The sequence below is a fragment of the Bison bison genome, unplaced genomic scaffold (assembly GCF_000754665.1).
Source record: "Bison bison bison isolate TAMUID 2011002044 unplaced genomic scaffold, Bison_UMD1.0 scf7180017864346, whole genome shotgun sequence".
Classification (NCBI taxonomy): domain Eukaryota; kingdom Metazoa; phylum Chordata; class Mammalia; order Artiodactyla; family Bovidae; genus Bison; species Bison bison.
In genome coordinates this window covers 2,855,387-2,872,111 of record NW_011494918.1, presented here as the reverse complement: position 1 = coordinate 2,872,111, position 16,725 = coordinate 2,855,387, and the positions used below count along the sequence as shown (strand labels likewise).

General features: G+C 38.7%; 1 protein-coding gene across 2 annotated transcripts in view; it reads left to right on the top strand.

The window, feature by feature from the left end:
• The window catches only part of ATF6 (activating transcription factor 6), a 236,733-nt gene that overhangs the window by 4,361 nt on the left and 215,647 nt on the right, over positions 1-16,725 (top strand). For both annotated transcript variants that reach the window (XM_010854686.1, XM_010854685.1), the window contains exons 2-4: positions 9,143-9,219; positions 12,607-12,694; positions 14,719-14,819. In XM_010854686.1, the coding sequence (XP_010852988.1) occupies positions 9,143-9,219; positions 12,607-12,694; positions 14,719-14,819 (266 nt within the window). The remainder of the gene's footprint in view (positions 1-9,142; positions 9,220-12,606; positions 12,695-14,718; positions 14,820-16,725) is intronic.

Here is a 16,725-nt window from a genome sequence, read left to right as displayed (position 1 = left end):
CAATATACAGCCTTACACTCCTTTCCCAATTTTGAACTAGTTGGTTGTTATGTCCAGTTATAACTGTTGCTTCTTGACCTATATACAGATTTCTCGGGAGACAGGTTAGGTGGTCTGGTGTTCCCATCTCCTTAAGAATTTTCCACAGTTGTGATCCACACAGTCAAAGGCTTTCACATAGTCAATGAAGCAGATGTTTTTCTGAAACTCCCTTGCTTTCTCCATGTTTATTCTGTGGGTTTTGACAAATACATAATGTCAGTATCTACCATTATAGTATCATATGAAGTAGTTATGCTGCCCTAAAAATATTCCCTGTGCTCCACTTATTTATCTCTGCCCGCTTCCTCCAAAGCCCTCTACAACCACTGATTTTTCCACTGTCTCCTAGTTTTGCCTTTTTCAGAATGTCGTATTATTGGAATGATATAGTATGTAGCATTTTCAAATTGGCTTCTTTCATTTAGCAAATGCATTTAAGATCCCTCTGTCTTTTAGTGGCCTGATAGCTCATTTCTTTTCAGCACTGAATAGTATTCCATTATATGGATGTACCACAGTGTCTTTTGGGCTCCCATAACAAAATACCTAGGTAGCTTAAACAATAGAAATTTATTTTCTGACAGTTCTGGAGGCCAGAAGTCCAACTTCAGGTGCCAGCATGGTCAGGTTCTGGTGAGACCTCTCTTCCTGACTTACAGAAAGCCATCTTTTTGCTGTGTCCTCACAAGGCAGAGGGGTGGAAGGGGAAGGAAGGAGCGAAGGAGCGAGAGAGGTAAGTAGATAGATCTAGCTCTTAGTTTTATGAGACCATAGTTCTAGCAGATTAGGGCCCCACACTTGTAACCTCATTTAAGCCTGATTACCTCCGAAATACCATCCTACCTCTGGATGCAGTCATATTGGGGGCTTCAGCTTATACATTTTGGGGGGGACACGATTTGTTCAAGGCACACAGTTTGTTTATCCATGTACCTGCTGAAAAACAGTTTGGTTGCTTTCAAATGGTGGCAGTTATGTATAAAGCTGCTATAAATATTCATGTGCAGCTTTTTTTTCCTGCTGTGCCATGGAGCTTGTGGGATCTCAGTTCCCTCGCTAGGGATTGAACACAGGCCATGGCTATGAAAGTGCCGATTCCTAACCACCAGACCAGGTAGCTCCCACACACAGCTTTTTATGTGGACATACATTTTCATATCATTTGGATAAATACCAAGGAGCATGATTACTGGATCACACAGTAAGAGTATGTCCAGTTTTGTAAGAAACTTTCAACCTGTCTTCCAAAGTGGTTATGCCATTTTGCATTCCTGCCAGTAGTGAATGGATATTCTTGTTGCTTTAAGTCCTTGCTGACACTTGGTTGTTGCCAGCATTTCAGATTTAGGTATTCTAATAGATGTGTAGTGGTGTCGCATTATTTTAGTTTGTAGTTCCCTGATAACATGTGATGTGGAGCATCTTTTCCTAAATTGTGTTTGCCATTTGTATATCTTTCCTCTTCTCTTTCCTTCCTACCTCCCTTACTCTCTCCTCCTCTTTCTTACATTTGTGCAAAAGCCACTTGTTGTTTTTTTATTTTGACCACATATAAGATATATGTACCAAGATCAGAAGCTTTGTTCTGCCACTGTGGTTTCTTTGATAACTTCAGCATCTTCTGTGAAAGTTCTCTTTGCCTTCCTGTGTTGACCAGTACCTGACACCCCTGATCACACTTTTTCCCTGAAGCCCTACTGAATGGTTGCTGTTTTCATTCTCAAAACCTTTATACCATTAGGGTCTCTGAAGGTGGGTTAGCGTCTTTCTTGTTCTTCATTGCTGCTTTTTGATCATTCATCTTCCCTAAAAAAATCCACATCCAGGCTTAAGTTTCACATTGTCTCACATGCTCTCCTCCACCTGTCCCTCTTATAGTCATCTTCTAATTTCTGGTTCACTCTCCCTCACTTTTTGAAAAAATTTAGTTCTTAACTTATTGTCACTTACTTCAACACTCCTTCCATCAAGATTTTTGGCTGATTTCAGTATTCTCAGAGAAAGAAAGAAAGAAAAAAAAAGTGAAGTTGTTCAGTCATGTCTGACTCTTTGCGACCCCATGGATGGTAACCTACCAGGCTCCTCTGTCCATGGGATTGTCCAGGAAAGAGTGCTGGAGTGGGTTGCCATTCTCTTCTCCAGGGGATCGAATCCCGTCTGAGCCACCAGGGAAGCCTTCTCAGAGAAGATCCTTCAAACACCTTGACCTCTCATTTCCTGGGTCTCCTCTCCACCTTCCACCCTGTCTTAGCCATTTGCTTTCCCAGTCATAAGCCTCAATCTAGTTGTTACTAATAACATAATCTCAGTTTCAAACATCCCTCTCTGACCATCACCTTCTGTCTTACCAGCTCACTCTATTTAGTGGTCCAGTGGCACCTCCAGCCCTGCTGAGATTCTGTCATCTTTTCTGTGTCCCTCATCCCCTTTATGTCATCACTTTCCCCTTATCCAGTTTACATTACATGGACAGTCTCTAACCATTGCCTCATACCCTCAGTATTCTTTGTCTCTCTCCTGCTTTGTAATTCTCTCTTTGGTCAACCAGAGCCTTGGTTAAATCTAACTCTGCCTACTCCATGAATGCCCTCAAATAGCTGAAAGTGGCTAAAAAAAAGAAAATTCAACCATTCTGACTGGTGTCACTAAATTTATGATTCTAACCTGAAATAGACCTTTGAGTAAGTGTTACCCAGCTGATCATATGTCCCTGGTCCTCTCATTCTGATGGTTGTTTTTGTGAAGTTTCTTCTCTCTTCAAACTTCCAGCACCTCTTCCTGAATCCTTCGAATCAGAAGAGAACTGCCACAGTCTCCTACTACCTTATCTGCCCATCCGTGTGCCAGCATATTTGCTTCTCTTCTGTTGGTGGGAATGAGAGAGCCGATCACTTCCATGTGTGCTTAAGAGTCCTCCTTCTTTATTCAAGAATATTGCTCAAACTTCTTCCTTCTGTGCCTTGAATCATCATTTCCCTCCCTGCATGTAGTTGTTTCTCCTATCTAGAGTGAAAAAAAAAAAAAAAGAAAAACCCCAAACCCGCTTCAAATGTTAACTTCCCTTCTAACTGCCACCACATTTCTCTCTTTTATTTTACAGCAGAATTCTTTTTTAGAAAATGTCCATGTTCACCGACTCCAGTTTCTCTTTTTCTATTGTCTCTTGAACCCACTGCAGTCAGGCTCTACCGCTTTGCCAAAACAGCTCTTTCTAACTGGTCACCACTGATTTCTCATCTTATAAGAAGTAAAGGAATAAATAAGTGGTCAAAGTGGCTGTCAGGTGGGAAAGTTTGCTGAGCAAATGAGACCGAATAGCTACCATAGTTTACTATTGTTAAATAATAGTAATCTAAACAGTAGAAATCTAAATGGTAGGGTGGGATTGGTGAAAAAGACATAGAAGTTGGCAGTAAATTTCAGAGATACTTCATAGGTAACCAATACCACCACTTCCGTATGGATCCTTCTAAGATATTCTGTGGATATACAAGTGTATTTATCAACCCACTATCAGTTTTTAAAAGTATTAGCAAACCACAGGAAAGTTAAAAGATCAGTATGGCGATAACCTATATTCCCCTTACCTAGATTTATCAACTGTTAACATCCTGCCATACTTGCTTTCTCTCTCAGTATTACGGACACTTCCTTCTTCTTTCATCATCTGAAAGCAGGTTGCAAATAATATGAAACTCCCAAACACTTCACTATGTATTTCCTAAGGAAAAGGAAATATGTGTTTTTAGAAAGCATGAATTTGTACTAAATACTCACAGTTCAAAGACAGCACAGACAGAGTTCTTTCTCTTCTTGCATTATATACTTTTGCAAGTTTTTTTCTTGCATTATATAGTATTTAAAGCTTTTTTCTTCTTGTATTATATACTTTCATTTCTCTTTTCCTCCTGTGGAAATCCTGATTCTCAGTAACATCCTATGTTTTTATGGGCTCACTTTAGATGCTCTGTTGAAAATAGACTGAAGGAAGGTCAAGGGCAGAAGCAGGGAGACCATTTGGAGGCTACTGCAGCAATCCAAGTGATTTATGATGGGAGAATGGAGGAAATGGAAGTGGTTGGATTATGGATCTTTACACATATGCATATGCATGTGTATATACCCATGTATATTTTTTATCCAAATTTAAATTTTTGAACAGTTTCAAACCTACAGAAAAGTTATTAGAACTGTACAAAGAATTGTTGCATGCCTTTTACACATATTCCGTAATTGTTAAATTTTGCTGTATTGGCCCTGTTTCTTTCTTTAGAGAGAGAAAAAGCCAGAAAACTATTGTGAGATCATTACCCTTAAACACTGCAGTGTTTACCCTCTCCTCCCCGAAACAAGGATACTCTCCTGTATCAACTACCATATACTCCTTCCAGTCAGGAAATGAAGGGTCCAGCATTACCCTCCAGTTCACAGATACCATTCACATGTTGCCGTATGTCTTAATAATGTCCCCGTTCCCTTTCCAGTCTGGGACCCTACCTACAAACCCTCATTACTTTTACTTGTCATGTCTCCTGGAACGATTCCTTAGTCTTTGCCTGTTTCTGTATCCTTGACAGTGTTAAAGAGTGCATATCTTTTGTTGTGTAAGATGACTCTAAACCTGGGTCTATCCACTCTGTCCTCATGACCAGAATCAGGCCTTGAGTCCATGGCAGGAATGTGGCAGGAATGCCGCGGAAATGATGCTCTGTTCTCAGTGCGTTGCATTCGGAGGCACACCATGTTGATCTGTCCCAAGGTGATGTTCACTTTGATCCCATGGTCAAGTTAGTATCTCCAGATTTCTACACAGTAGCATCACTATTTCTCCTTTTACATTTGAATCGTATTTGGGGAGAGATAATTGGACGTGCCACCAATATCGTATTCCTTATTAAGCCTTCACTCACTAGCCCTGGCCTCCATTGATAACTCCAGTCTATATCAAGTACCGCTCTAATGCCAAATGGTGATTCTCTCTAGACATTATATCTGCGTAAATTAATTGACATTATATTGTAAGAACCGTGATCTTCCCAATGTTCAAGCTGGGTTTAGAAAAGGCAGAGGAACCAGAGAGCAAATTGCCAACATCCGCCAGATCACTGAAAAAATAAAAGAGTTCCAGAAAAACATCTACTTTTGCTTTATTGACTACATCAAAGCCTTTGTGTGGATCACAACAAACTGTGGAAAATTCTTATAGAGATGAGAATACCAGATCTCCTGACCTGCCTCCTGAGAAATCTGTATACAGGTCAAGAAGCAACAGTTCGAATTGGACATGGAACAACAGACTGGTTCCAAATCGGGAAAGGAGTACGTCAGGGCTGTATATTGTCACCCTGCTTGTTTGACTTACATGCAGAGTACATCATGAGAAAATCTGGGCTGGAAGAAGCACAAGCTGGAATCAGGATTGCCGGGAGAAATATCAGTAACCTCAGATACACAGATGACACCACCCCTATGGCAGAAAGCAAAGAGGAACTGAAGAGCCTTTTGATGAAAGTGAAAGAGAAGAGTAAAAAAGCTGGCTTAAAACTCAACATTCAGAAAGCCAAGATCATGGCATTCAGTCCCATCACGTCATGGCAAATAGATGGGGAAACAGTGGGAGACTTTATTTTTGGGGGCTTCAAAATCATTGCAGATGGTGACTGCAGCCATTAAATTAAAAGACGTTTTCTCCTTGGAAGAAGAGCTATGAACAACCTAGACAGCATACTAAAAAGCAGAGACATTACTTTGCCAACAAAGGTCCGTCTAGTCAAGGCTATGGTTTTTCTAGTGGTCATGTATGGATGTGAGAGTTGGACTATAAAGAAAGCTGAGCGCTGAAGAATTGATGCTTTTGAAGTGTGGTGTTGGAGAAGACTCTTGAGAGTCCCTTGGACTATAAGGAAGTCCAATCAGTCAGTCCTAAAGGAAATCAGTCCTGAATAGTCATTGGAAGGACTGATGCTGATGCTGAAACTCCAATACTTTGGCCACTTGATGCAAAGAACTGACATTGGAAAAGACCCTTATGCTGGGAAAGATTGAACGCAGGAGGAGAAGGAGATGACAGAGGATGAAATGGTTGGATGGCATCACTGACTTGATGGATATGAGTTTGAGTAAGCTCTGGGAGTTGGTGATGGACAGGGAAGCCTGGTGTGCTGCAGTCCATGGGGTCGCAAAGAGTCAGACACAACTGAGTGACTGAACTGATACTGTAAGAAAGAGCTTTCTCTTTTTATTTCATTATGGGCTCACTAATTGCTATTTGACTTAATGGGTTGTACTCTGGCTTTATTTTGAGGCTCAGATTTTCCCATAATTGACCAGTAAGAGTCTATTCGTTACATGAAAGAATTGTAAATATGAGAAAACAAAAAGACAAACAAAAATAGAGTCCATTCACATCAGCCTCTTTGTTCTTTTAACGTGTTTCCATCATTCTCCGAGAATTTCTTTATTTTCTGGCAAAGCAAGATTTTCCCAGGCCTCTTTTGCATGCCCCTGTCTAAACCCTGGAATTAGCTATTACTCTAAGTAGCCCTTTGGTGGACTTCCATTTAGTAGAGGATCATATTTAGTATCCAAGATCTGGAAACAGGATTTTTAAATACTGATGGGATGTCATCCCTTCTTGGACCTGTTAGCAGACAAAGCTAAGAAATACATGTATATGTATGTGTGTGTGTGTGTACACACTTATACAAACATCTATAATTCTTTCTGTGTGTAAGTATTTTTAAAAATGTGCCCATATTAATGCTTCTAATACCAGTCCAACACCTTAGGATTCTTTTATTCTCTTCCCTTTTCACGTTTGTAAGCCCTTTTTCAAACAGTGAGGAACCTAGCTCCAATTATTTTAAATATATTTAGTCATTTGCTTTATCAAATAGCACATTTTTTTGGTATTATTACTCTTCTAACCACTTGGGCTGATTTTTACATCTACCACCCCAGGCCTCCTCCCACTGCTGCATTTTCTTGGCAGCTGAGGCATGCCTACACCTCCAGTAGGCAGCCCCCACTCTGGCATCATCCTATTTCCTTGGGTACCAGGCACATTTTCACAGATGATGACACAAAAATCCCCACCACCCTTCTTGCTCTGCTGACATCTCTCTGTTCAGAAGAGCAGGGGAAGAAAGGAAAGATGGAAAGAGTTGGAAGGATGGAAAAGAAAGGTAAGAAGCCAGATTACTAATACATATTTTGAAGACAGAGCTGACAGGATTTACTGGTAGATTGAACACAGAATGAGAAAAAGAAATAAACGATGACTCTTAAGGTTTTTGACCTGAGCTGCTGGGGTAATTGGATTGTCATTAACTGAGATAAAGACAAAGCCATAGGACGTTTGATGAAGGATGATTTGAAGCTCAGTTTTGGCTGTTTTAAGTTTGAGATGCCTTTTAGATACTCAAGAGGAGATGGGGAGTACTTATTCTGTTTATACATCTTACGGTATAGATTGGAAATGTTTATTTAGGAATCCTTGGCATGTCCATGCTATTTAAAGCCATGAGCTCAGCTGAAATCACAAAGGGAGTAGATAGATAGAAAAGTTTGCACTAAGTCCAGGGACAATTTCATATTAAGAAGATAAGGAAGAACCAGCAAGATGGGGCCAACCGGTGAGGTGGGAGGAAAACCAGGGGAGGATGATAATTTGAAACCAAGTGAGGAAAATGCTTCAATTAATATGAAAGGATCAACTGTTTCAAAGCTGTTGAGAGTATGATGAGGACCATGAATTTACTATTCAATTTAGCAAAGGAGAGGTCATTGGTGACATTAATAACTGATGTGTATGCTTGTGTGTGTGGGAGGAGCTTGGTTGGAATAGGTTCAAGAAGGAAAGGGAGGAGAGAAATGAGAGGCAGCAGATAAAGAACTCTTTCAAGGAGTTTTAGCCTGTGTATAAGGTACATAGTCACAGTTAGCTACTTATACGGGTTTTTTGTTCTGTTTTGCTGGACAGCTGAGTTTAAGGTAGTCCTTTTCTGAGAGTTATATGAATAACCTTTCATTATCACTGCACACAACGTATTTTGGTAGGTCCTATTTTGTTTTAGGTTGGTGAAATGTTTCTCCCACTGGCTAAGTCAAGGCTAGACTGGGAGTGCAGCTCCTATATGTGTGGAGTAAGGAACCACCAGAGCAAATTTCAGTGGCACGATGGTAGGGAGTACAGAGGCCAACTTAGACTGGCAGACTCTTCAAAGCACTTGAAGTTCTTAAGATGTTAGAGAAAATAGATACTTTACAGATTGTACAGTAATCAGCCTTGTTTGCCTTATCAGCACCTTGACATTCTGTATTCATGTTTCTGGATTTATAATGCAGTCTCATTAGGAAATTTGAACATTGTTAGATTCGCTGAAATAAATTCAGTGATTTAGGTAAGTTCTTTATTGTTTGGATAGAAAATTGGTTGTACCTTTAAGGCATGGATGGTAAATACCTGATACCTGTCCTGTCATCACTGCTGATCAACTGTGTCACCTTTTCTGTGCTGAGTCCAGATGAAGCCTCAGATTTTGTGTTAATAATGTTCCAGAAAGTCACTATCAATTAGTCCAACGTGACATGGCAGGACATTTTTTAATCCTTGGTATAATGGTTTGCCGCCGCTGCTGCTGCATTGCTTTAGTTGTGTCCGACTCTGTGCGACCGCATAGACGGCAGCCCACCAGGCTTCCCCGTCCCTGGGATTCTCCAGGCAAGAACACTGGAGTGGGTTGCCATTGCCTTCTCCAATGCATGAAAGTGAAAAGTCAGAGTGAAGTTGCTCAGTCGTGTCCGACTCTAGCGACCCCATGGACTGTAGCCTACCAGGCTCCTCCGTCCATGGGATTTTCCAGACAAAAGTACTGGAGTAGGGTGCCATTGCCTTCTCCGATAATGGTTTCGTTCACAAGATAAAAAGTATGTGGAAAATAATACATATGTGAGAAATCAGCTTTGCATCGGCTGTCATTCACACTGCTAGAATGGCTAATGAGAAACTCTAATAGAGTTGGCATAAGGACACAGCAATTATCCTCTAGTCAAAACACTGGATTAACAGGAAATACCTATTGTTTTCTTTTGTCTCAAGATTCTGCCCTGTTTGCTGAACTTGGCTATTTCATAGACACTGATGACCTGCAATTGGATGCAGCAAATGAGACTTATGTAAGTATTTATTAGGGGAGAAGTGTTGAATAATGTGATATTTAATCTTTAACTATTGCAAGAAGATTTTAGAATAACACCTTTAGGCTGGTTATTTAAGTTTAAATAACTTTCAGGGTTAAAAATGAAAGTTAGTTGCCATTTTGTTTTCAGTGAATGTATGATTGCAGAAATTGCCTTGGTCTTAGTGTGTAGAAGACATGTATTCTAAGTCTGCCTTGGCCCCAGGAGTGGGTAACCTTAGAGAAGTTACTTAACTCCCTACCTCTTGGTTTTTACACATATTTTGCTGCAAAGGGAAACAATGTGATGTTAAGGGATATATGTGAGTCATGGCTCTAGTTAAGAGAACTTACTGGGCATCCCAGGTGGCTCAGTGGTAAAGAATCTGCCTGCCAATGCAGAAGACATAGGTTTGATCCCTGGTCTGGGAAGATCCCACATGCCATGGAGCAGCTAAGCCCAAGTACCACATCTACTGAGCCTGTGCCCTAGAGCTCAGGAGCTGCGGCTATGGATCCCACAGGCCACAGCTGTTGAAACCTGTGGGCACTAGAGCTGATGCTCTGAAACAAGAGAAGCCACTGCAGTGAGAAGTCTGCATACTTCAACTAGAGAATGTCTCCCTCTCACCACAACTAGAGAAAAGCAACGAAGATCCAGCACAACACCCCCACCCCAAAAAGTAGTAAATTATAAAACTTTCTTTTTAGAAAGAGAACTTAACCAACTTCCTTTTTTAAAGTTAAGTATCCGTAGTGTCGAAAGCTCTGAAACTTAGAAATGTCCTTCCTTTTTGCCTTTGAGTAGCTGGAAGTATGCATAAAAGTTATTATAGTACTTTTGATTCCTCAAAGGTAGCTTAGATTTTTCTTTCTTTTTTCCTTTTCTGGGTCAGTATGTGTGAAACTGTTTGGCCTGAACTCTTATTTTGCTTTCTTCTTTAACGGATGAGGTGCTGTTTGACTTGGGAAGTAGTTCAAGTGAACAGAGTGATTTTATATGTACATCAATCAGGTTGAATATTTATCACTTGGTGAGTTTGACATTTCTCAAAGAATAATTTAGCAGTTGTTTTACCATGAATCAATAGAGAGTGGAACACATGTTTTTTAAAATCAATTCATGAGATTTGTTGTTGTTGTCTTAAACAATAGTCTTTATGTTTACACAAAGTAGTACAAAGTGAGGCATTTCCTCAAAGGGTGACTTGGAGCTAGAAAATCCATCCTAAGCATGAAAGTGTGAATATTAGTTGGTAAGTTGTGTTCAACTCTTTGCAACCCCATGGACTGTAGCCTGCTCAGGCTCCTCTGTCTATAGGATTTCCCAGGCAAGAATAGTGGGGGTGGGGGGTGGTGTTTAGTCACTAAGTTGTGTCCGACTCTTGCGACCCCATGGACTGTAGCCTACCAGGTTCCTCTGTCCATGGGATTCTCCAGGAAGAATACCAGAATGAGTTGCCATTTCCTTCTCTAGGGGATCTTCTCGACCCAGGAATTGAACCTGGGTCTCCTGCTACGAGGGAAGCCCATGCTGGAGTGGGTTGCTAATTCCTTCTCCAAATGCATAAGATTTTATGGTTTCGTTTACTCTATTAGATGCTTTATAATGTTGTCTATAATTAAGTTGGGTTTTAATATTGACTGGTTGTTTAAGCAACTAATGTTATTTTCATAACCTCCAGAGCCTAGTCTTCAAGAAACAATATATTATATTTGAAAGGTTCAGGGAAATATGATTCTGACTTTATAACTAACATTCTGTTATCTCAAAGAAGTCATTCAGTCTTTCAGTTTCTTAGTTTTTCTGGTATAAAATAAGAGATTGGATTAAATCATCTTAGAGGGCCCTTTGCAGTTGTATAACCATCATTCTTCTACATGGCAGTACAGTTTCTCTTGAGAAGTTATTGAGGAAGCAGAGTATATAAGTATCAGCATGTTTTGCTTTACAATAAAATGGGCCTGTGAAATTTCCAACCAGATAAAATTCTTATGCTGTAAAAGGTATTTGACTTTTTTGGCTGAAGATTGAGTATGAAGCATCCCTGAAGTAGGTCACGCCACTATTGAGCATGTTACAAAGGATTGCTAGTAATCAGCCAAATATTGCTCAATTTACTTGGACTACGAAAGTTTAAAGATTTTTCATTGCTGAAAGTATGAGGCTGTTTAATTTTTTATGTATAGATTCAAATTTGAGGAAAAAGCAAAGGAGATTGATTTAAAAGTTGTTTCTTTCATAATTTCAGTAGTTTTTTCTTTTTTCTGTGTGCAGTTTCATGTGTTCTCTTAAGTAACTTACACTAATATTTTCTCAGTTTAGGGCAAATATAAGATAAGAAAAATTTCCCTTCTTCTGTTACAGTCTCAATAAAAAATAAACCAAATAATAGACATTTGGAAGGATAATATTCTAGAAATTATTACTAGTGGTTGTTAATAATTACTAGATTAATCTTTCCTTTTTGCCTGAGGGTTACTTTCTTTTTTGTTGCTGTTTTATTATTTGTCACATTAAGTTAATACCAACTACCTTTTGACTTGTACTGTTTTTATATTAAGTTTCCTTTGTTCTTATCTCTGTGACTTCAGACATTTAAAATAGTAGTGATACTGTCTTAAGTGATATGAGGGTTCTGAAATCATGTGGTTATTCTATATTATTGTATATGGTAGAAAATGGTTATGACCCAGAATACACTTATATTTACATTAAAAAAAATTGTCACCTAAATGACAAGAAGCTAAGAGCTCCTCTAAAAGGTTTATTGACCCCTATTTGAGAAACTTGGTGTTATCTTCTAGGATTAAAAAAAATTTAGAAATTTGAAAATTATAGACCAGTAAAAAAGATAAAATTGCCCTCCTCCTGTGGATCTCTTCCTTCTCCCATAACCATTTTAATATTTGGTATATCTGAAGGTTCAGTTAGTCTCTTTATGATTCCTGAATGTCTTTTGGATACATCTGTATTCTTTCCATTGCAGATAGAGATGATTTTATAAGTAGGCATTTGCTTTGACTTTTTTCCCTTTAGTGACAGTGGGAAAACTTATTATACTGGATCTCCTTTATGACAAAACACATATTTTGTGTTAATATCTTGTAATAGTGTCTCTTCATTGAAAAGAATGAGACCAACTGAATCTTTCTGATAGATGTTGACTCCATTACCTCCTTCCTAGTTATTACTACTGTGCTTAGAGTAAATTGGTTTATCTCTAAGGTATCTAAGATATATTCTCAAGATGAATTGATTAACTTAGAAAATTATTTTTTCTAATTTGGGTAATAGTTATTTTTGACAAGTTGTTTCTGTTAGTTTGGTTTCTGGATGTATATATTTTAATCTGATATTCTTTTGCTGATTTGAAATCTACAGGAAAGTAATTTTGATAATCTTGATTTTGACTTGGATTTGATGCCTTGGGAGACAGGCATTTGGGACGTCAACAACCAATTCTGTACAGGTAATGATGTATTTCATTGATAAAAACTTTAAATGGATCCGTATTATTTTATGGTTTGGTAATAGTCAAAATTAGGTGGGGTTATTGGTCTACTTTTATTTGTTAAAAAATTCCAGGGACTACATTCTACTTCTGGTATGGCCAGGCATACATAAATTTCTTGCCAAAATAGATATAAAGAATTTCAGAGTTATGGCAGAGTCACATAATGCATGAAAATTTTATAATTCAGAAATATCGATTTTGAATTATATGTAATGCTCTAAGAGATTATATGTAATACTGTAATATTTAATATTTGAATTAAATGTAATACTGTAAGAGATTAACCTATCTGAGAATTAAACAGGATTTAGCGAATCAAAGGGAAGAGACTTGGATTATCAGAACCTAGGGCCTTAGTGTAGCTGTCTCATGTAGACCCTTCTGAGGAGGAGCCACTACCTGGACGATGCCAATATCTGTAAGGGGCCACTGAACTGGGTTTTGGGTGTGCTGAAAAAAACTAGAACCTAAAGCAAACTGTCCCTTCTGGGATAAAGCTGATGGAAGGATGAAAAAAAAATCCCTTCTCCCCCATTCTACCATAAGAAACATCCTTCTAGAATCCCCTATTGACAGGACCTAAAAGGAAGCCAGCTGGGACTTGTATTAATTTTCATCACAGACTATAGGATGTGAACATGGAGCTGAGTAACAGTGGGTAATTAACCAGCACATTTCCCCATCTAAGTTACAGCCCTCCCCCTCTGTTGTAATTCCTATTCCCCTTCCTTTTATATATTAGTATATCTCGCTCAATTCCTTTCTTTCCTCATAGAATATGGACTACACAGGGTCAGTGTTCTCATTACTATTATGTAACAAACTTCTCTAAAACGTAGTGGCTTAGAACAACAACCATTTTATTAGGCTCCCAGAATCTATGGGTTAGGAATTTGGACAGGATACATCAGGAATTTCTTGTCTCTGCTCCATGGTGTCCAGACATCATCTGGGAAGATTTGGAGGTTAGGGTAGCCTGACATCTGGGGGCTCGGACTACCTTAAGGCTTCTTCCCTCACATGTCTGATGCCTGATCTGAAATGATGTGAAGATTTGAACTGCCAGTGTAAGAGCTGACCATCATCTTTCTAAATGTCCTGGCTTCCTCAAAACCTGGCAGTCTCGTGGTAATCAGGATTCAAGGGCTCAAATGTGAGTCTTTCAGCTACCTAATGTAACCCAGACTTGGGATTCACATATCGTTACTCCCATACTCTGTTGATTTAGGAAGTCATAGGCTCACCTAGATTCAAATAGAAGAGAATATAATCACTACTTCTTGATGGAGAAGTGGCAGGATCACAGTACAGATCATGAGACACGGTAGGTATTTTGCTCCTAACTTTGGAGAACACAGTCTGGCACAGATTCTTCTCTCCTTCCTTCCTACCCTGTTAGAAATTTGGCACTGAGGAACACTGCTGGGCTGAAGTTGATCAACACATTTAAAAAAATAGTTCAAAAGATAGGAACATTTTTGTATTGTAATTTTATTGTCAAAAATGCTTTCCACAAAAATTCTTCCCTGTTTCTTATGTTTTAAAATTATTTTGGGGGAAAATCTATAATTTTTTGCATATGGCATAATATTCAAAAGATACGGAAAGTCTATAGAGTAGAAAAATGTCTCCTTTGGCTTTTGTCCCTCAGCCAGCAAGTTCTGCTTCCTAGAGACAAGCACTGTGACCAATGTCTTAAGTTTATCTTTTAAGAGAATTAGTGCAGATGTTAGTAATAGTATGTGCATATGTATTTATATGTATATATACACATATAAACATACATATAAATTTATTACACAGATGGAAGCATATTGGATATACTATTTTCTGCATCTTGAATTTTCACTTGATGATATATTTTGGTGACCTTAGCGTCTATATCTGAATTTTGAGAGTAGATTTAACCTTTTTTCTTATTTATTCTGAGTTTATATTGTCCAGTGGGAAAATTTTTGCTTCTCCTTTTCCAATTAAAGATATTAAGACAGAACCTCAGCCACTTTCGCCAGCCTCCTCAAGTTGTTCAATCTCATCTCCTCAATCAGTGGACTCTTACTCATCAACTCAGCATGTTCCTGTAAGTAACTAGTCTTTTACAATGATTTTGGTTATAGTGGTATCTGGGAAATATGTATATGGGGAAGGAAGTTAACTTTTATTAAGTGCTAATATAAATCTTACCTCTTTTAATCCTGAGGAAGGACCTTGAGGGAGTTAGAAAGTTATTAGTCTCTTTGATTTTGCCACCCTTCCCTTATGATCTTGTTTTTATAATTTCGTTGCTTCATTTGTTTCATTGTACTTTACCAGTATCCAGTATTTTTTTGTTTATCAAGCTTACTCTGTCTTTATCAAGTCTTTTCTCTGTGCTACACTCTTTCCTCCCTATTAGGATATATGTTCTTTGAGGACATGGTCTGTTTGTGTGACTCCTTAGCCATAAAACCTAGAATGGTCTCCTTAGTTCAGGAATGCCTAGCACTATCTTTTGAATGAGTTAGTAAGGTTTTTTACAAAACCTTAAACATGCTTCTGCTCTTCATCTAGGAAAAAAATTCTTGAGGGCAGGAAAAGAAAATACCAAAAGACTTAGGCATTTTTTGGAAAGGAAAAAGGAAAAAAATATAAGAAGAAAATTTAATGTTTCAATATATTATATCTGATGTAAATTGAAGTATTTCATTCTGGTGTGGTTTACATGTAGCAGTTACTAAATCCTGATGATTTTATCTGCTTAGTATCTCTAGGATTCATCTTCTCCACCCTGCCAGACTATCATCACCTCTTCTGGATTAAGGCAATAGAATTTTGACTGGTCTCTCTGCCTCCTAATTCCCCAGACCTTTCTTAGCAGAGGAATCTTCAAAGAGAAATCTTTAAAAATCACAGGTTTGATTGTGTCAGTTTTTTGCTTAAAACCTTCCCAACCATTATAAGGACAAAATCCAAACTGCTAGTGTATCAGGCCCTCCATGACCCGGCCCCTGCTTACCTTCCAGTCTTCTTTCTCACTGTCCTTCCTACCCCTGCCTTCTCACTGCTCTTGGCTTTACCTCCGAGAGCTCCTGTGTGCTCCAGTCTGTGAACACCTGCCCCAGGAGCTGTGTGAGATACCACCAGTGAACACGGGCAGTGAGACCTCTGCTTCTACTATTTTAGATTTTTGGACATGCTCTTCCTTCTAGCTGAAATAGCCTTTTTTTCCCTTCCCTTGGAAGAAGGTAGCATGTTACATCCCTGTTCTTCACTTTGTTTATTTAACTTAGTGGTATATATCCTGGAGGTAACTACAGTTTCAGGTTATAGATTCTTTCTCATTCCTTTTTATGGCTTTACAGTGTTCTGGTGTGTGGTTATATCATACTTTGTTCAATGATTTCTGTATTGATGGACATATGTATTGTTTTCAGTCTTTTCTGAACTCAAACACTGTTGTAATAAATAACTATATACATAAGACACTTCATATTTTTGCCAGGATATCTTGGGGATATACTCCTAAAGAGAGACTGCTGAGATCAAGGTGATTTTTAATGTTACTGTTTATTGCCGAATTTCCCTCCAAAGGGTTGTACAGTTGTGTATTCTGACCAGGCAGTATGTAAGAGAGCCAGTTTTCCCTTTATTGCTACATAGTGTTAACTTGTTTTATTTTCTATTCTTTTATTATAAGTATGGTTGGACATCTTTTGGTATATTTCATATGTATAATGCCTATTTGCATTTCTTTTTATGAACTGTCAAATTTTTGTCCATTTTTCTATTGGATTGTATTGGTCTTTTTCCCTTCAATTTTTAAAGTGTTTTATAACATATTAGAATTATTAGTGCTTGAGTTCAGTTCAGTTCAGTCGCTCAGTCCTGTCCGACTCTTTGCAACCCCATGAATCGCAGCACACCAGGCCTCCCTGTCCATCACCAACTCCCGGAGTTCACTCAGACTCACGTCCATCGAGTCGGTGATGCCATCCAGCCATCTCATC